The following is a 21,557-nucleotide window of genomic DNA, read 5'->3' as shown; positions in this document are numbered from 1 at the left end:
GGAACAGAATTCATCCGGAGTCTGCCTATGAAGTTTCGTAAAGGTTTTCAGATCCCCAAGTAAATAAGGAAATTATGTTCTATGCTTGAAAGATAATCTCTTTACAACAAAGGTCAACATAGTTAAGTGTTTAGAGGTGAGTTGGTGAATCAGGTTTAGGGATAAAGAAATATTCTCATCAGTGTCATTAGATGAAATTACAGCAATTCAAGGATCATCTAATGCTTATAATTTTAAGAAAAAAAAGTTTACTTCTTACTAGAAGAACGACTTTAAACCACTATTCTTTCTTGAATTTTTTTGTAAGAGCAAAATTTGTGAGTTTTCCGAAAAGTTCAGGAAAACATTCACCAATCACTGTTTTTTGCTTAATTTTTTTTTCGTAATACGCCCTTGAAATCAGTGATTGATAGAATAACGCAAGCGAACAATTTTTTAGTGAAGGATCTATCAATGGCTCAAAGGAATAACACTTAAAGTAACCTTTGCTGCTTAAAATACAGTTACTGTAGCTGAAAAAAAATTGTAGCAGGTATTCTCGCTTAGCACTTTATCAATGAACAACATGGAGAATAGCGGAAACAAAATGTTGACTTGAAACGCCTTTTTTTATCAGCATTTTCATTTAATACCTTAAGAATTGTAAAAGGTCATGAATCCGTGAAAAAGTAAATGGGCTGTTATCATTTCAGTAAATTGAGAGACAATATGTCCTTTCACTAGTTAACAATTTCAACAAAAAACAATTTAAGCGTGTCCTTTAGCGTGCATTTCGCGTCTAAAGATAAAGACTACAGTAGTCTACCAATGCTGTAAAACAATAAGCATATAAAACTTGTATAAACAGCTTTTCATCCGGCAAATAGCTTTGGAGCGTGTAATTTGACATTTCTTGGACTGTCAATCGTGTTGTAGGCGGAAAAGTGCATATTTAACATAAAAATTCAATTCAGTGGTGTAACTTCGACATAAATAACAGAAGGTTAACTGTTACTGAACGAAAAAGTTCACTTTTTAGATTCTAATTTTTAAACGAACCAAAATAAAGGAAAATTTTGCGGAAACGGATAAAAACATACGGATAAAAATATCGATGAGTAAGGAGATGTCATCAACCGTTGAAATGTTTTTTCTAGTAAATATATTCTCCTTTTTTGTTTATGTTTTCAATTCCATTTTATCATTATGCATATATTTTCTCCTTCTCATGTGACCTACGAAAATTGGCTGGAACTGTTTTATGCATTTTAATAGTGGATTTTAATAACGGATTTTACCAGTGATGGTGGTAGAATGAAAACATAAGTCTTCTACCTTTAACAGCAACTGAGGAGGAATTAATTGTGAATAAAGACGTTAGTAAAGACGGAAGTTCTTATGAATCTTCTGCCGTAATCCTGAGGTAACTTTTTTTCTGGAAACAACTATCTCTATCACCTCACAAAAAATGCTTTCAGTTGTTTTTCCATTGAAAAAGTTACATCTTTATTTTGAAATGGCCAATGTGAAGTTATAAGTGAGAGTTTGGGTGAAAGCGAAGGTAAAGAGGACACCTCAAACGTGTTTATGCCTTGAAACCTGCAACCTTGGCATGCCTCTCACAACTCTGTCTATGTTTTCTATTGAAGTACCTAAAAAGTTTTTCGATGGAACCTTTGTTAGCCTGATGTATCGCTGTTCCGCCGCCGCCCTTGAAATTGTTCCAATCAACCTCTACGTAGGCCCCTTTGGCTCTCAAAAAATCGAAAATTAAGGTTAACAAAAAAAAGCGAGACCTAAAGCTAAAAAATAATAAATGTTGCAAATAAAAATTCTTGTCAGCATGCCAAGAAGAAAATGTGAAGAGGAAAATCTGGCAGATTACCGTGTAATAGTGTGAATACAGCTTTTATGGGCGGTGCAACCAACTCATAACACTCAATTCCAATGAGGCATCCAGTACTCCTCAACACTACTGGATGTGCGCAACTTGATCCTCTTTCTAATTCTTGAAAAAAAATATTGTGATAGCAACCAGTCAGTAATTGACATAAGTAAGAATATTACAGCTTGATTTGGGAAGCTTAGCAGCTCCTTTCCATTTTTTTTTTGGATTAAAAAAGGCATCTGTTGTGTATGTAATTATGTAAATATTCAAAACTATATGTGCATATTCAGTTATTCTCTAAATATTGCTCGTATTTAAATCCATGATCGACAAATTCTGATAGATTAATATCAAGAAAAATTTCAATCGACTTGTGCTGAGTGAAATCGTCACCCTATCAGAATCTGCCTAACCTGTAATAGTGAGCATCGTTCACAGGAAACCAATTAAATACCTATCGCACAGCTTCCTATCATTACAAAATCCTAGCAAGGTAACGACCTAAAACAGCTTATTTTGACACCACCATTACACGCTTCAACGCCTCTGTTGAGCATGAATGTGCAGAATCGATCCGAACATTACGCCACCACTTCTGTGGAATCGAAAAATGATGTATTAGACAGGATGTGGAAGGTGGACAATGCGTAACAGAATTTATAGGTGTTAACCTTTTTCATTCGGCAATTACTTATTGTCGTTGTTATCGGGTCCTGTTGAGACAGGATTGACGGTAAAAAAAACATCTAGGATTTCTTGTGAATACGTAAAGTCGGTCATAGATGTCCTAAAGATGGTGAACGCGATGCGGTTCCGGGTACGGTAACAGAAGAGGTTCGCTTCTTTCACATAAAAATGCACATAGAAATGGGAAGTACCGACAAAATGAACCATTTGATAGAGAATTTCTCGCCAAAGCCAATGGTCTTACCGACGGGCTTGTTTCTTAGTTCCTTGTTTGTTTTACGGGTGGTTAAAATGAAATTTCAAGAGAAGAGGGCAATTTCGGCACCATTTCTTTTTTTATACGTCCGGAACGAAAAGTCCGTTGAAGCTGGGATTGGTACGGTGTAAGGGAAAGAGGAAATGATTGAAAGTGCGAAACGCTATTTGTCTTCGCGCACCTGGAGGGGAGTTTTGATCTCAAAGGAAAAGGGTTACACATCCATCGACCAATTATCCTCGATTAACAAAAAAAAAATCTCTTCAAAACAAAAAAAAAGCGTGACGAGTCAGGCTCTGGAACAATCTCCATTGTTTTCTTTTTCATCTTTTCTAGGAAACTCCTCCCTCGTTCAGAAAGTTCTGCGATTTCTCTTGCATGTTTTTCATTGCCTTGTTTTCTTGTTATTAAATGTTTCTTTGACTTATTTTTCGTTCTTCTTAGATTTTTTATCGATCTTTCGATTCTCTCTTTACACACAGCACAAATTAAACGAGCAGCTTCAGCGCCTTTGTCGCCTTATGGCTTTACACATTATTTGCAAAAAAGTAGAAGGTGTCAAAATTGCAATGTTTGGTCTAGTGAAGACCCCAGTTTAATGACCTGAAAAAGACAATAATTAGTAATAAATAAATAGAAACATCAATATACTACTGTCGTGTTAAACGAAAAATTCTCTATCAAATGACGTACACTATTCATTTGAATGTGTAGTTTTAGGGTTGAAATTTAGAAAATCACTCCTTTTCCATTTCTAGACTTATTCCCCATTATTAGAGCCTTATTATTAGATTGTTCCTCAATACAATGGAAAACTTCAGCTATGCTACTTATGAACATGTAAATAAGGTCAATAGAGCAATTTCTGAGACTATAACGTTTTAGGGAAATCTTTTGGAGCTAGAAGGCGTCAAAGAGAAGCATTTTCTAGGGAAAAAAGGAAAAATGAATGACAAATTGCCATAAATGAATCCAGAAAAACCCGAAATATTGTTGTCCTTGGTGAATTCAAAAAAGCTCACAATGCACTTTTCTGTTCAATAAATAGCAGACATCAACAACTGAAAAAAAACGTCAAAAAGATAAATATTTGCACGAGCGTGAACATTAAACTTCCGCAGAGATCCCCAGGGTTAAACGTTTACGGTAGCACGTCGAATCTTTTACTCCTGGGAATAGAAACCTCATAGAAATAGAAAGAAATAGAAGTTGTCAGTTCATTTGTTTCAGAAGAGCTTCTAATTTATGTACTCGTTCTTAACAATAAATGAGGTGCAAAATTCAGGAAAAAGAATAGATTAGAACCCTCGAATGATGTATGTTCAGTCCACAATTCAGCATTAGACTCTGGGATTGACCGATGACCGTAACAACCGCCGAAGACCACATAAGCAGCGCTTATAAGCGGCGTATCACGATTCTAACATGGTTCAGAAACCTCACAAAAAGCGTAAAGTTCGGAATGTAGATTACGGAAACCGTCCTGGCTCCGCTTATATTTCCCTAATTGTCGTAAAGGATAAAGTGGGAACAGCATTTGTTCCTACGAAAAAAGTTTTAACACGCTGCCTTTAAAAGCAGCATACCACGAATCTGAGGTGGATTTCAGGTGGACTATCCGTATACGGGGTCGTACGGGTTATGGAGACCGGGGTGTTTCAGCTCATCGCTCCCTGAATCACTGCAAGCAGCCAGCCTCTGAACGCTGTTTTGTACGATGCCTTCTATTGTAGCGCGCCACCCTTGCACGCGAAGCGTCCCTTACTGCCTATCGGGGCAGTTCGAATTGATTTTCGACGAATCGGAGGGCGGAGGCGGCGCAAGGGGTGGAGCGTTGCAATAGATGGCGTCGTACAAAACAGCATTCTGGAGGCGGCTGTTTGCAGCGATACAGGGATGGATGAGCGGAACTACCTCAGTCTCCATAATCTGCGACTCCGTATACGGATACTCCACCTGAAATCCGCACCACCTCAGATTCGTGGTACGCTGCCTTTAAGCCGAGCGCGTGTCGCGCCGTCGTAAAAGACCACAGCCAGCGCGACGATGGGATCGTGTACACATAAGTTTATCGCACTGAAGACGAACTTCGTAACTCAGACGTGACAGGACGTGTTCATTCTTGCATGATTCCCGTTGTTAGCATGTTTGTACCTGTAATAACAAGTTTCAAACGTGTCAAATCTGATACTGATTTTCAGGAACGTGAAACAACACGAAAGAACAAGAAATGGCATTCCACAAATGTATGAGTAATTAGTAACGATTTTGTAATTAGTGTTTTTCAAGTAATGCCTCATTTTAGCAGTTAATAATTAATTAGTGCAACTGTTAATTGAGCACGTGATTTTTTTCCTCGCTTTCATTTCATCAGTTTCAAACAGCTTCACACGTTTACTCCGCGATTAGTTAGGATATTTCTACGTCTATCCAAGGGCTTTTTTCTGTAAAATACCTCAGAGCGCACCTTGGGAAATGAGTTGTACGACGGAAATTATCTGAAGAATTTAATCAGAAGAGTTGTGACGAAAATTCAAATGTTCTCGGCGATGGCATGAAGACTGAAGCATTCAACCGATGCGGAGCAGTTCAAAAAAAAGCAATCAGACATGTTTATTTATTTATTTATTTATTTATTTATTTATTTATTTATTTATCTATTCACATATATGGTTGATGCGTTGTCCGCCACGAAAGAGATTGCACCAGGTTGAAGAGAAAATATCAAGTGAAAATAAGTTGGGTGCTGACTTTTCTTTAAGATGTTCTGACTTATCCAATTGTGCTTTCTTTTTTTGGAGCAGCATCGATGTGTGTGAATAAATTTAAAAAATTGAAATGAGAAAAGAAAATACTCGATTATGTATGGTGATTTCTGTAAATATGAAGGACAGCCATGGGGTTAATTTAATAAATGAATTATCATCCGTTACGTACACAAACAACTAGCAGAAATGTTTGAAGATGAAGACTAGGATCCACTGAGTTACGCTTAACGCCTCCGAAACACGATTTGAAGATAACATTTTCCTTTGAACTGTTTCCGCTTAACGACCCCACGGTTACCTTCCCTCACTTAAGATTTAATTCAAGTTTAAAAGGTTTCCAGCATTTCATCTTTCTTCCTTGGAAGGAGAGGCCGTTACAGGTTGTTGGAATGGGTCGGTGCCTGCTTTAAATAACTAACTAAAAAATTACAAAATTTAAAAAGTCTGAAAATAACTAACTATTAATTCGAGGTTGTTTGAAACCCATTACCTACAGTTGCGCTTCATATGAGATAATGTTCTTTCTTTTCTTATCTTCAGCCGATCCGAAGGATCGCATTGTAAGCATTGTAATTCTTTATAATAATTATTAGGATAAAGGATGATGTCGCTGGCGTATCAATCCATTTGGGGTCCGCCAACACGTTTTACTGGAGTTCGTAGATATCGCTGAGGTTTTGGAACATGTGTTGGCCTATACAATGGCTTGCGGGGGCCAGCCGCTGATCAAATCAGTATTTTTATCCTCCCAGACAAGTCTGGTACCAATTTATCGGCCCCGGAGGGATGAAAGGCTTGGTGAGCACTAGAGCGAACCACCCACCGTGTGCCTACAACAGTCCTCTAACCGACTGCGCCATAACCACTCATAATAAATCCTAATAATAATAAACTGAAACAAGTTGGCTTTGCACATCAACCTCAATTTTCAACTTTTCTAATGTTACATTACTTTGCTACTATATTGCATCGTAGAATTACTACATCACTACAGTAAAAGACTACAAGTGCTGGTATTTATGTTGTACCAGACAACCGCAACACATGTCAGTAGACACGATAGCCACGCCCTAACACTTTGTCGCTGACTTGCAGCTGCCATGAATGCAAATGAGTACAAAGAAGACTACGACGCGGCCAACGATGCGTGAAGCGGCTGTCGGGATGAACATAAGCATCAACGTCCATGCAGATATTTTGGAAAAAAAAATGCTATCGCAGAAATACTTATCTTCATACTTTTTTATTTTATATTGTTTACTCAGAAGTCATCATAAACATAGTATTTTCTGTGTAGTTTCCCAGTGTATATTTTCTTGCAGATTTTGCTCTGTTTATTGGAATGGTTTCGAAGTAGAATAAATTAATGAAATTTTTTAAGCTCTAAGTTTATATGCCGTGGTTCGTCTTTTTGTCGTTTACTGTAGCCAGTGGTTCCTGATTTTTGTTGCATAAAGACTAGAAGACCATGTTAGTTTGAGTCAAAAAAGAAGTTTTATTTGTGATTCAAAATAAAGTGTCCAGGTGCAAAAAGTATAATTTCATCATTAATAGTGGTTCATAATTGACTTTTTTCAGACCTTGTCCTATTTTTTACCGTTTCCTTGTAGGGAACAAAAGCAACTGACTCGGAAGTAATTGCGAAGAATCTGCTGGCAGCTCCGTCTCTCAATACCCTATTGTTTTAGTACAACTTCTCGCTATTCTCCTGAAAAGAAAAAGGCAAGGGAGTTTCTGGGTTGTAACAATGAATTAAGCATTAGCATCTTCATTATTTATCCGGTACCAGCGTAGAAACAATGTTTGCAAGTAAAATAGAGGTTGGAGCGGATGATATCACGCTGTATGGGTTGGAATAATTACCAGCTAGCCAATCACACACCCCCAATAAACATTCCGTTCCGAAAAAAAAGGTTTCTTCAGTTCCGGAGAAAACCGCAGAAGAACAGAGGAAGCCTTAATAGCAAGAAGAATAGGAATCTCCGATACCCAATGCACTACAACCCTAAACCCTTTCATCGAAAATGCAGAACTGCTGATTTTTATTGGTACATCAATTTTCTGCTAGTCCCAGACGAGGTTAAAAAGAATTTCATTTTACTAAAATATTTCCACCAAAAAATGGAGTTTGTATAACCACCTGCATGTCGTCGACAATGGATGATTATGTCATTAAAGAAATACGCTACATAAAATCAAGCATGAAGGGTCGTTGATTGTACGTACTGCCCCAATGGTCCCTCAAAATAAATCGCCACCAAGCGATGGAGACCTATGAGTTTAACGAAATGTCTGAGGTCTGTTGTGTAACTTCTTACAATTTTATAATAGTATCGGAGAAAAACTTTCTCAACGACCGCTATTTGTTTGGCAATTTGCGAACGCTTCTCATTTCAATGGATTGGACTTTTTTTTCTTGGGATGCTATCACTTGGAAAAGGAAGAAGAGTTTCCAGATATTTCATGTAATATTCTGATTTCCCATCAAGAAGGGGTTATATCTAAGTTTCCCTCTCAAATAAAAGAAAAAAAAAAACCAGGAAGAATCCTTGCTCTAAATTAGTGTTTGGTGCATATGAATAAATAAACAAATAAATAAATGAATAACACTTCATCCATCTATAAATTACAGTTTTGATTAGTCGACACCCGATAATAAGACCAGTTCGGTTCTCGGATTTTTCGGAGAAGTTGATTTTTCTATAACGAAAAAAAGAGACACTTCAGCAAATAACTTATCATAATGGTGTCCGAAAGCATACAATAACTTCATCGCTCAGAAGATACGCTTTACTTCTATTGCAACTAAGGTCTCGAGATTACGGGTTGAGCCATTGCTCCTCAAGTTGAGGTATATTTGAGGGTAAACAAGAGCACAAGCGTGCAAAATGATACTATTGGAGTGCGTGAGGCGAAGATTGACTGAAAGCTTCAAAGCCAAATGATTCCTTGAAATGAGAACAAAGGATGAGGAATAAAGGGAACGATGTTCTTATTTCCTATGGAGATCTTCCTCCCCCGTCGATTGGACTTCAAAACCATTTGTAGTTCAAGAACACCGGAGGGCTTTGGCAAAGGTTAGTGAATGTGTCAAGTCAGTGTTTTTATCTTCCCAGAGAAGAATGGTAGCAATCTGGGGATATAAGCTTTGGGTGGCACTGCGGCGGCTTCGAACCGTCGATCGTGCACTCACAGCCGAACCTCTTAGCGACTGCTCTAGACTGCCCATTTTTTAGGCTATTCACTATTACCAAAATTTTCCTTCTGTTACTAAAAAAAACAGTGTCCAGAAGAAGAAAAAATAGAATAAATATGACTAGCATACTCACCAAAATGTCTGACTTCTCTAGGACAAATCCGGCTCATTTATCTCTACAAAGTACAGGTTCTTCACATTTTCGTCAACAACGAGGATCTTCCAAAAACATTTTCAAAGGTTCTGGAGTATGTAGTAGTTGCTTTATTCAAGCAAAGCTAACGAGATTTTGAAGCGGTTTCCATTGAAGGTCAGAACTACAAATCAGGAACTGTCAATCCACAAATATTCAAAAAAAAGGTTCAAAAGGGTTATGTTAATTCTCATAAGATAAGACGTAATGCTCCGTTTTGAGAATCCATCTTTCATTTCATTTCTTTTTTTCATCTAAAAATATTTTAAAGTTCATTTCAGAGAAATTACATCATGGAGAGTTCTAGTGTTGCGATACTTTGTGATCAACATATTATATTATCGAGCCTCTTATTCAATAAATCCACAAGCACATCCATGACTGTACACAAAAAAACATATTCAAATGTATTTGACCGTGCAGAAAGATGTGTGAGCGAGAGGGAGAGAGAGAGAGAGTCTGTCGTAGTGACGACATTCTCGAAGCGGAGTCATATACGCTCGAAAAAACCACAAAGCATTCGGACTAATGTCAGGACCACACCCGTCCCATGGATATCTCCGTGCCACGCCCACACGTCAACCATATATCCCAGAACAAAAAACCGCTACGGCCCATTCTTGTTAACGTAAACAAATTGTGAACAAAACAACACAACTTGCCGATTCGGTGAGAGCACAATTAAGCGTAAAAATAGATTTTCGTGGGCGGATTAGGGATGGTGTGGTTATACGAGCGAAGCCGTGGGTTATTTTGTAGATAATAGTATTGCGGAAATAAATCGAAATTTTATGGTAGGGCTGTCGTGGCAATATATATCTGTGTTTACACTAATCGCAATTAAGAAGACTAAAGAGATTAAGACTAGGATCAAGAAGTAAGATCGAACAGTGCAAAATTTCTTGGATAGCACCAAGCCTAACTGAACGAGTTAACCTTACTGCTACCACCCAGGCGGTGCAAATGTTCGAAGAATGAAATGAGTAGAACTGCAAAATCATCCAGGCCATTCCTGACATTTTTTTTTATAAAAAAAAGCATAAAGTCACTGGCGTATCAATCCACTTGGGATGCGCCAACGCGTTTTACTGGAATTCGTAATCGATCAGGTTTTGGAACGCGTGTTGGCCTATACAATGACTTGCGGGCGCCAGCCGATGATCAAGTCAGTGTTTTTATCCTCCCAGACAAATCTGGTACCAATTTATGGACCGCGGAGGGATAAAAGGCCTAGTTTGCACTAGGGCGATTTCGAACCCTCGACCGTGTGGCTACAACGGACCTTATTACATTTTTTATAGATATGATCACAATACTATAAATATACACTAGAGGAATAACTAGTCAATGAGCAAAATGATCTACATCCATAGCGCATTGATCGAAGATCACAATTCGTCGGGGTGGTTCAGTCTCACGTCGGGCCAACAAAGTCGTTCATCTCTCCGACGTCGATAAAATATTTTTTATTGATTTGCTTGAGCTCTAGTTGAGATTGGTATCGATCTTTCTTTGTTAACAGGTAACGTTTCGGCGTTATCGCCTTCGTCAAAGTCTGGAAAATCAAAGCAACAAGTGATTTATCCTCTCAAACACCTCATTACTCTACAGAAAGCATCCAAACGGTAGGTAAGCTCAAGCAACCACACATCGGGTAGTCCTCATCTCACTTCAGGAATCTGGTAATGCAACAGACCAACCACGTACCACCACTATAGGTCACATGGTTTCTTGTAAGGGACCTGACTACCCGCCCTGTAGACCAAACCCGCTGAGATACCTGGACATGGTTCATCTAGTTTTCTAATTCACTGCAACGCACTCATCCTTCCCCTCATTTTTTGACTTTTGGTAGTTATTCAAAATACTTCTCGTGACCTGCGTACTATAATCTTGGACTCAAATGATAGCGTCGTAATTTTTTCCTCCAGTAGTCTTCATATGTGCTGTCTCATTTGGTAAATCTGATAACGTAAACATTAATTTTATGCGAAATCCACAAATTATTGTGTAAGCCGTATACGGGTTTATAAATCTCTACGATTCTGGATTAAAGACGTTCGCATCGGCGCGTAGGGATCGTTCCCGCTTCAGTTAAACGCTTCAGCTTTTTTATCCCTTCAAATGGGATACATAGAAAAATATATGAAAATGGAAGCAATCCTCTATTTTTTGGTTTGAGAACGCACATGTTCACATTTATGAAAGAGGAGGAATTATAAATGTCGATATGCAAACTCCTCATTTCCCTCAATTCTTCTTTTTCTCATATTTTTGCCGCCATTCTGTCAAGTTGCAGGACACCCGAAACCAGTAGAATTAGAATTAGAATTAGAAGATTAGTAAATTAGAACGGAATTGCCCGAAAAGAGCGTAGATAAACGAAAAAGTCTCTTCAAAAATTTGTTGGAACTCTGGAGCGATAATATATAACAAAATGAGGTGAACTGAATTGCTTTTAGATAGCTGAGATCTTTAAAAGTGCGCTGCAGCTATTTTAATTTTTTAATTGTGAAATTGGAAAATTGTGGATTTGTGATTTATGGCTATAACGATTGGGTAGCGGTGGATCACTAGGAGATAAAATACTAGCGATCACTGATTTGAGACCCTAATGTAAACTTTAAAGTTGTGCGAGCGATATTTCTCCAGAACACGGATGTGAAGAGAGCAAGGACACTGGCGAAATAGAAGAAATAAAGTGGGGATACAGGGGACATAGGAAAAAAGAAGAGGCACAATGACAATTTATTAATGGAGAATGAGAATAATTTCCTAGAAAAACCTCAGTATTTTTTTTTCTAGGATGAGCCGGCAGTTAAGCAATGAAACGAGTAACAGAAGCAGAAATTTTGTCGACTGCATCAAAACATATGTAATGGGGCGAGAGCGTTAAGACTTCAAAAGCGGACCGAGTTTTAGTTGCGGGTTGAAGAAATACGCATAAAATGTAAGTGCTTTTACAAGGAAGGTCCTTTTCTGCGCTTTTTTCGAAGAATTTTCTTCTTGTGCAATGACTTATACGGTCAAAAGATAAAACTAGACTTTCTTGAATGAAACATTGTGGATTGATTGTCCATAGGCAAGGATTAAGTGAGGAAGCTGTTCTTTGAACAGAAATATAAATTGCTCTGTGAAAATTATGTGCATTCAACTAGAATTCACAAATATTACGCACAATTTATGCTCTACGGCATGTTATTGCCTGATTCTTGATGTGTTAACTGTGATACGAACCAATCAGGAGAAAATTGTGCAGGTGTGGCGATGAAACGTAAGGACAGGCTTCCAGAATAACCAACACAGGGGGTTTTGTTCAAATAAGTGATGACCGGTACTTGTAACATAACGAAGTCAGAATCTACATGCAGGTGTACATTAGTAGCGAGAATGCCATAAAGCTGTACAGAGTCACGGCAATTCTTCGCTAGAAAACGAAAAAACGCGTTCCGGAGTTTTTTCTTTTCATCTTCTGTGAAGAATTATCGTGGTAGATTATCTTCCTAAAATAGGTGAATGCAACAATTTACGCAACTAACCAAACAAAAATATTCCATCAGCAATGTCGACAAAGACATCAGCTTGTGATTGTGCTGTATTCAGAAGAAATTTTAGAAAAATTGAAGTATTTATAGAAATGACATCGGAAAAAGATTGTGTGGCTAATTATACTTATGATGAAAAAGAAGTCCTCTTCCATAAGGTTACCAGCTCAGAATATTTGCTTACGACTGTTAGCCAAAGTTAGATCCTTACATCCTCATGTGTTGATAGGGTCTTGTAGTTTTCGGCACAAATAGCAACAACTAATCTCAGTGACCATGAGATTTCACTCCGCAATGACCATACCAAGGAAAAAATCAGAGGATTACTGATATATTTCGAGCAGAATAGAAGAATATGTCCACATACATATATATACATATAGAGAATATATCCACAGCAGCTCGGCAATGTCTACTGTGCACCGAAGAGACTGTTGAGGAAAGGAGATTGATATGACGATAAGCCATAGAATTCAAATGAAAGTTCAGGCGAAGGGCCTATATGCCTGCGTTTTTCGACTTAAAGGCATCACCCCACGAATCTGGAGTGGTACGGATTTCAGGTGGAGTATTCGTATACAGGATCGTAGATTATGGAGGTGGGTGTGATTCGGTCAATTTCTTCCTAATTGCCGTAAAAAAACGGCTTGGAAGATGCGGCGCCTCACAGGGCTGGCGCGCTCCGATCGAACTCCTTGTAGAAAATAGTGCGCCGGAACGCTCGAAGCCGTATCTCCCAGGCCGTTTTCTACGGCAATTAGAAAGAAATGAACGGAATTACCCTTCTCTCAATCTACGGTCCTGTATACGAATACTCCACCAGAAATCCGTACCACTCCAGATCCGTGTGGTGATGCCTTCAAAAAGGAAAGAAGGGAACTGGACTGAGAGCCACCCTTCACATACTGCGGCTGGTGCGGAAAAGCTACCGTAGTACTTTGCCGTTAGCAATCTTTCCCATACCCCGGCTGGGAAAGTGGTGGCGGGTACGACTACAAGGAAAGAGCTGTTGTTGCGAGGTCGACAAAAAGATAGCCTATAACAGCTATTTTTCCAAAACTAGTTCTGTCTGAAGAGCTTGGCTAAGAAGCCATTTTTTTCTATTCCGGATATATCGTTTAGGTCCTGCAGCAGATCCTTACAAGGAGAACTGAGAAATAATGTAAATGCTTTACAAGGAGATTTATGACATGAAAATAATAGTTATTGATTATTATTGTTATCTAACCGGTTGAAAACTTGACAAATCCTTCATATCCGCCTAGAAAGATCTGCTCCCCGATCAAAAACTCTTGTGAAACAATGTTACATCCCAAAATTAAATACAAATTCTCTCACTTTATTTTAAAATTGGTTTTACTAGGAAATCTATGCTATCATCCACATCTTTCTGTAAACAACACTAGTTTTTTTCATAAGCACAACCTCAACTCACCTGAAATATAGAATGAATTATACACCGATGTTTGACAACCGCCAAAGAACAGCCCTCTTTAACAGTTACTGCAGTTTGAAACATGCTGAGCAAAACTAGAACTTCTTGTGAATCGTGCTTTTCTACTCCCACTTCTTTATTTTTATTCGACAATTTTGTGTAGACATTTGAGTATTTTTCATTTATAAGCAGATATTGAAAACTAACGAAACCATAAACAAAATAACCGGATATGCTTTTCTCTTAAAAACAATACGAGAGGAGGGCATCTGGTGGTTGTGTGGATCATATTCCCCCTTCACATCACATTTTCAAAAAATTGGACGGAGAATTATTTTCAAACCTGTTCATGACCACGTGCGTTGGAGATATGTGGGCAATAAAATTGAAAAGTGCTTCATAACGACCCGCGTAGAAATCTGACTATCCGAAAAACAATGCACAAACTTTGTAAAAATGGAACTTTGGAAAAAAAAATTTGAAAAAAAAATTTAAAAAATGCAATACAAAATTTCCTCCACAACGGTTTACCGCCTCATAGTGGCGTGGAGGTGACACTGGGCGTCGAACTGCGATGCACAGCGGAGGTTCGTCCTCCGGCAGGGTCTCCCAAGCTGAGAAGGAGTTCGACACATCCGACATTCCGACTTCTCGGAATCGGAAGCCTAGCTAAGAGTAAACCACTGCTAAGATTCACCACCGTCTTGGCAAAATGTCGCAAGGTGGTTCCCTGATCCATATAGGTTGGGCGACGACCTGTGGTGAAAGCTAAGCTCGCCGTGGCATGGCTGCTTAGTTTGGGGAAAAGTCTCTTTGCCACTCCAGCATATTCACTGCCTCAGTACCCTGCACACTGGGCCCTGCCGTCTCAGACGTCGGACGGTATGGCGACCGGTGAGAGGCGATCAAATCTCAGGTTGCTCAGGACGTCATTGATTCTGGACCAAGGCGACACACGCACGACTCGCCATGGAGACTGTCTCAGACTGTGTACTTACAACGCGAGAACAGTTTCCACAGACGCCGACCTGCATGCCCTTCTCGGAGCTGCAGAGCGTATCAAATTTCACGTGATTGCTCTGCAGGAGACCAAGTGCAGAAGGAGCGACGTACGACAGATGAATGACGGTACACTCGTCATTCGTGGAGAGAAGGTTCCGTCGCGAAATGTAGGCGGTGTTGGTTTCGTTGTGCACCCATCTGTCGTCCATCTCGTCGATTCTCACGAGATCCTGTCACCTCGTCTGGCCATTCTTCGCCTCCGCCCTCTGCGCCAAAAACCCATCAGTATCATCAACTGCTATTCACCAACATCAGCAGCTGATGATTCCGAATTGGACGCGTTTTATGAGGAGCTGGAGGAAGTAGTCTACAACGAGAAGTCCTTTTACAAATTCGTTGTCGGAGACTTCAACGCAAAACTAGGAAAGGCCACAGAAGAGGAATACAGGATTGGAAGATTCGGACTAGGGGGTCATAGAGGTTTGCCGGGAATACCGCCTGCCCCTTGTTCTAACCTTCGTCGACTATGAGAAAGCCTTTGACAGCGTAGAAACGAATGCAATACTGTCAGCGCTGGTCGATCAAGGTGTGGACGCGTCGTATGTGAGGACATTAGCCAATTGCTATGAACGATGCACGACTAGGATACAGCTTTTCCACCGCCCTCTCACCATACCCATTGGAAAGGGGGTACGACAAGGCGATACTATATCGCCGAAGCTGTTCACGGCTGCATTGCAATGGATAATGAAATCACTATCCTGGGAAGAAAGGGGCATACGTGTTGATGGAAGATTTCTTTCGAACCTTCGTTTCGCGGACGACATCGTTCTCTTTCGAGCAGCACCAATGAAGCAGAAACGATGCTCAACGAATTGAACGAAGCAGGGAAGAGAATAGGACTACGAATAAACAGAAAGAAGACACAGTTCATGAAGAACGCGCACTGCGAGGACGGAGGAGTACAACTTGAAGGCTCCCAAATCGTGGAAACTTCGTCATACGTATACCTCGGACGTTCTATGAACATGGAAAACGACTTGAAGGAAGAACTGAATAGAAGAATGAGAGCAGCATGGGCAGCATTCGCAGCCGTCAGGAAGCTACGGACCAACTGACGGACCATGATCTTCGTGCCCATCTGTTCGACTCGACAGTCCTTCCAGCGCTCTGTTACGCAGCGGAGACGTGGGCAGACACCGCGGCCACGTCTAGGAAGCTACTTATTACCCACAGAGCCCTTGAGAGATGTCTCCTGAAGTTTAACCGGCGCACACAACACCTTGCCGGTCTTCGTAGCTCCGACTTAAGAGGAATGTCCCGTCTTCGCGACCCAGCGGAATATGTATCGAAAGCAAAACATAGATGGGCCGGTCACATCATGAGAAGAATCGACGATAGATGGACTAAAAGAACGCTAGAGTGGATCCCAAGGGACGCTAAACGCCCCCGAGGGAGACCGCCAACGAGATGGAGTGACGTGTTCGCTGCACGGATGGACCAGCTGAGAGCTCAGCTGGATACGGCTCAAGGACCTCGTCAACGTCACTCACGAAGCTTGAGAACATCTTGGATGACAATGGCGAGGGAACGAAACGAGTGGAAGAGATGCTGGGGCCCGCACGTCGAGTGAAGACGGGCCATCTAAGTAAGCTAAGTATCTAAGTAAATACAAAATTTGACCCAATTCTTTGTTTAAGTATTTGTATTTATTTAAATATTTGATGTTTAATATTCATGTCCAGTAATTGGAGAAACTCCTACACGTTACGCAAGCAGATTGAAAAAGTCAATTTGCAGAAGTTCTCACGACTGTTTTGAAGAACATTATTGTATTTGGCCAATATTTGCATGCAACACAAACAAAATGAATACCAATGAATGAGTGGGAAGTGAGAATAACAAAAATCCTGCCGAAAAAGCTCTTCTAAAATTCTAATTTCCAATTTAAGAAGAGACGGGATAAGTTGTAGAGCGCCAAAGGTTGGAAAGAAAATGATATATTCCGTAGGCGAAATAAGATTGCAATTTTGAGGTTTTTACGTAGATTTTCTGTTAATCGGTTCGATTGATGCTGTAGGATAGAAATCTAGGCTCACTTATGTCAATTATCTCATTTACCTATGTGTCAATGCTGCAATCAACATCAATGCTCTATTATCAATGTTTCCAGTTGTAAACGGGGGTTACAATGGTTGCCGCAATTTTTTCTTGGAAGGATGTCAGGTTATTTATGTTTTCTTGTTATGCTAACGAGGTTTAGGTGAAACTTTTTTATTGGCCTGACGTTTGGATAGACTCGTCTTTTTCAAAGGTCTGAAAATGGTTCGAGGTCTTTGATAGCATGCATATCCCGTCAAACTCCTCCTCTCTCCTCGGCAAGCATCGATATTGTTCCAAGTACACCACGCAAGACCTTCAAAAGGAAAACAACTGACCAGTTTCACCGACTAGCGGGGGTTAGTAAGCCACCGCGTTCTTAAAGACTGTCACCAAGGCGAATGAGATCTACGCATTATGCAGTATCCTTAAGTACTGGTGTCTGGACAACGTTAAGGAACTGTATGTGGGGAAATGAAAATGGAAAGAAGAGAGGACTTGGAGATGTCAGGTTACCTCTTTCTTTTCATGGGTTTCGTTTCGGGTCGTTAGAGAGAGGTGCAGCAACGAGACTTTATCACCCTGTTATAGAGGATGCTGTCTGAAATGTACGAAATGAATGAAATATTCTCACATTGAAATAAACAGAAAGAATGGCTGCATTGCGATCGCAAACGGACTAGCCTCATATCAAGATCTGCGCGAGTTTTCATCTACGGGCGGCCAGTAAGGTTCTAAAATAAAAACTCTTGACTCGTTTAGGGAATCCAAAGGTGAGTCAAAGCTAGAGATACGCTCTTCTTTCCCTTATCGTCGCGAAAAACTACATGGGAAACGCTTTAGCTCCTGCGAGTTACCTTTAGAACTCTACTCTGTCTACACGTTCAGGCTCCCTCAAGAGCTTATTCATTGGTTTCACCTGAATAGGTAAGTATGGAGATCTCATTTATCTTCCACAGCTTGCTCTTAGATGCAGCGCGGGCACAGAGGTGACGCACTGAAACTGAAATCGCATTAAAAAAGATGTCTTTTACTCCGTTTTTTCTGACTATAAGGTAGAGATAAGCGGAACCATCCCGGATCCCACAGTCTACATCCCTATCTTTAACTTTGCCCGCTGATTCCTTCACCACGTCAGAGTTGTGGTTGTCGTATGCTGCCTTTAAGCAAAGCATCATGGTTATGGTAAAATGATAGAAAGATTAATTTCCTGTGAGGTTTCACTAATTATTCCGTTTGCTCTAAAATCCTTTATTATGAAGTATGCTAGTGAGTTAAGTAGGTTTTTGCTGTCAAGTAAACCCCGAGAGAGGTGAGAGCCCTTGACAATCGCGATTTGCTCCCTCCGATTACCATCAACTCCGCTTATTGGTTCGCCACTTGGAGAGGAAGCTTTTTATCAGCAAAATTTGTTTATTTTATCAAGGTATTTTATCATTTTTCTCCGATCGAAAGACGAAAGAAAGAATAGTGCAAAGGTATCTACAAGCTGCCCGCACGTTGGAAAAGGTCATCCGTGCCGATTGGAAATAGATCACTGACAATTTATTTTGCCAATAACAACTGATTTCACAAAAAAGTGGCTTATTAACATTTTTCCGTGCGCCACATTTCAAGAAAAAATGAGCACATGAACATGTTATTTTGAAAAGCCTACGCTTGCTGGAAAAGTACGCCAACGAAGGAACAGGTGCGTCAATAACAACTTCCATTAGCCAGTCACACCTGCAGAATAGTTTTTTCAAAGCTCAAAAATCTCAATATTTTGAAGAAAGGGATCTGGCTGGGAATATTTCATTACAGAAGTCGCGAAAACAAACGGTGTTCACGGTTATTGTTTTTCGCAGGGACAAATGTTTACACATTTGGAGATCCTGAGGAATCAAGGAATAGAGGTTCGTTCGTATCCATAAGAGAATGAAGGGTAGTGATTCTGCAATATTCACACATACTCACACATTCTAATAGGTAGATGAGAATGTATGAGATCCTTAATAAAGCGCAGTTACTGTATTTCTAGCAGTATTCAAACGTGGCTTCAGGAAATAACGAAATTTTAAAAAACTACATCACATAATTTTAGCATTTTCAAAATAGCAAAAACCAGTCTTTATTTGGTTACCAAAGTCAAGCAAGAGCCAAGATTGTTAACATTCATTATTAACCCTGACGTTTCGGCGTCGTCGCCCTCTGTCGTTTATCCAAAACAGAGTGTGCGGTCGCATCTGCCTAAATCCAAACTGTCTAATGTGCCCATCCGGCAGGACAGACGGCTGCATGATCTCTGTTGTGGTTTATTTAAAGGCATCACTCCACAAATCTGAGCTGGTACGGATTTCAGGTGGAGTATTCGTACACGGGATCGTAGATTAGGGAGAGGATGGTGATTTCGTCCATTTCTTCCTAAGTGCCGTAAAAAACGGCCCGGAAGATACGGCTTCGAACGTTCCGGCGCGCTATTTTCTACAAGAAGTTCGACTGGAGCGTGCCAGCCTTGTGCGGCGCCCCTTTTGCGGCGATCTCCTCTCCATAATCTACTATCCCTTATAAGAATACTCCACCTGAATTCTGCAAAACCTCAGATTTGTGGGATGATACCTTTAAATCCGTTCAAAATATGTAGCGTACAATAACTTGACGAATACAGGACGACCTGTTTGTATACCTATTGAAGAACACCTAGATGGGATGAAAAACTCAAACGAAGTGACACCTTTCGAAGCTCATCACAGACAATGTCAAAAAAATGGTCCTTTCTGCATGCATGCACCTATCCTACTGCAAGAACCCGAAATTGTGGCTCGTAGAACATTGGAAACGTTTAGTGTAAACGTTAACGTTTGGTATAAACGTTGAAAGCCCAAAAATGAACAGAAAGGAAGAGTGCATAGGCATAGGTGACCGACGACCTGGCTCTGTATGAAAACAAGTTACAGGTTTTGATCTTCGGGATCATATGCGGGTCGGATCCTGATCAATACTAGCGGAGCGATTCTATCGCGCGAAGATTCTCTTACATCACGGCAACGCGGCTACTTAGGTAAAGACGACATTTTAGGCTCTCTTAGTTCTAGTTTTGGATTTAGTATCTCGCGGAATGACGACTTGTTCTGGATAAGGCATCCGAGAGAAATTTTACAGATGATCTGACTTCCAAACGCTGGCGAAGGCGACGACGCCGAAACGGGAGCCATAATGAAGAGAGTTAACAAAACTTGAGCCTTGCTTCACATCGATAATCGACAAGCTGCAATTTTTGTCGCAAAATTCAGAGATGAAGATATCTTTCCGAACTCACGTCACCAAGCTCTGTTTTCTGCGATTTGGTTCCCAAAAAATGCTAAAATCTACATTTTACGGTTAATTTCATCTACCACTAGATATTTTGGAGTAACTGGCGCCTCAAAAACAGGTGGCGTTGAAATTTCGATGTCATGATCTCTATTTGCGATAAACAGCGTGCGTATGTTGTCTGCAAGTATCTCAAAAAACGAAAATTGAAAAACCGGGATATCACCTGAAAAAATTTAGAAATCTAGAAATCAGATGTAAGATTAGTGTCAAACTGAAAAGATTGACCAAACCCAACGAATCAACTTTTTGCAATCGCTAGAGCTCTTCGATTTCTTTTTTTTTTTGAACATTTAACGGAAACGGAAAAAAAAACCGAGAAAAAACAGAGAGAAACTCATATGTAAGTCCTCATTTTTTTTGAAAAAAAAACAGACTAGCAAACTAAAAAAAGAACTTTTTAGACGTGCTTGCTAAAGCTAGTCGGTCTAAATCTACTACCATTGCATAGGCACTTGTTTCCATGTAATAATTTCGTAATAATGTAATAATAATAATTAATATAGTAATAATAATTAATTTCCACATAATTTGAATTGAAGGAATGTTTATGTCCTATTTTTTTGTTCCAGAGTTTTTAATTAATAGTTCAATCTTATGTTTAAACTGACAACTACTCACGGGTAAAAAACTACGGTGGTCAAAGCAACTTGAGTACTGGTGCAAATACGTAGGCGGTTGCGGTCGAAGTGGAGCAGTAGAGCTCGTGATTGCAATCCGGGTGGATCCTCGTTTTCTGCATTTGAACTGCAGAGATGAGTAAGGGATCCAGTCTGTCGTTTAGGTCGTCTTGACCCTGCCGTAAATGCCTTGATGGATCTGTGCAATTGTATTAAAGTTGCAAAGTGATAAAAAATGCTTAGGTCACATTCTGGTATAAATTCCGCTATATAATTGGAATGTGTACAGAGCAACACTTATATGCTTCTGAAGAAGACGTAAGTGTGCAAACGTAAAGTAGCTGAAAAAGATAAAGGTTTCAGTTAACAATTTTTAAATGCAGTAGCATAGAATCATTCAGATACACAAATACAATAATATAATCTCTGCAGTAAGGTGATTCTCTCCAAAATATTGTTTTTTCAGTTGTTTGCTCTCGCATTAGGATCGGAGGCAGATAGATAGATTTTTGATGATTTTAGATTACATGCAGCCCT

The 21,557-nt window shown here is 39.8% G+C and overlaps 2 protein-coding genes across 2 annotated transcripts; both read left to right on the top strand.

Annotated features, from left to right (window-relative positions):
* Positions 1-14,831: 14,831 nt before the first annotated feature.
* On the top strand, positions 14,832-15,479 carry RB195_015546 (uncharacterized protein; the record flags this gene model as incomplete). The annotated part of the gene is made up of 1 exon (XM_064206304.1): positions 14,832-15,479. The coding sequence occupies one exon, from the start codon at positions 14,832-14,834 to the stop codon at positions 15,477-15,479; it is 648 nt and encodes a 215-aa protein (XP_064062185.1).
* A 545-nt stretch (positions 15,480-16,024) lies between these two features.
* Positions 16,025-16,582, top strand: RB195_015545 (uncharacterized protein; the record flags this gene model as incomplete). The annotated part of the gene is made up of 1 exon (XM_064206303.1): positions 16,025-16,582. One exon carries the CDS (start codon positions 16,025-16,027, stop codon positions 16,580-16,582), a length of 558 nt encoding a protein of 185 aa, XP_064062184.1.
* Between the last annotated feature and the right edge of the window lie 4,975 nt (positions 16,583-21,557).

The sequence above is a fragment of the Necator americanus genome, chromosome V, assembly GCF_031761385.1.
Source record: "Necator americanus strain Aroian chromosome V, whole genome shotgun sequence".
Lineage (NCBI taxonomy): Eukaryota > Metazoa > Nematoda > Chromadorea > Rhabditida > Ancylostomatidae > Necator > Necator americanus.
The sequence above is the reverse complement of the archived record's forward strand: the minus strand, read 5'-3'. Positions and strand labels throughout refer to the sequence as shown.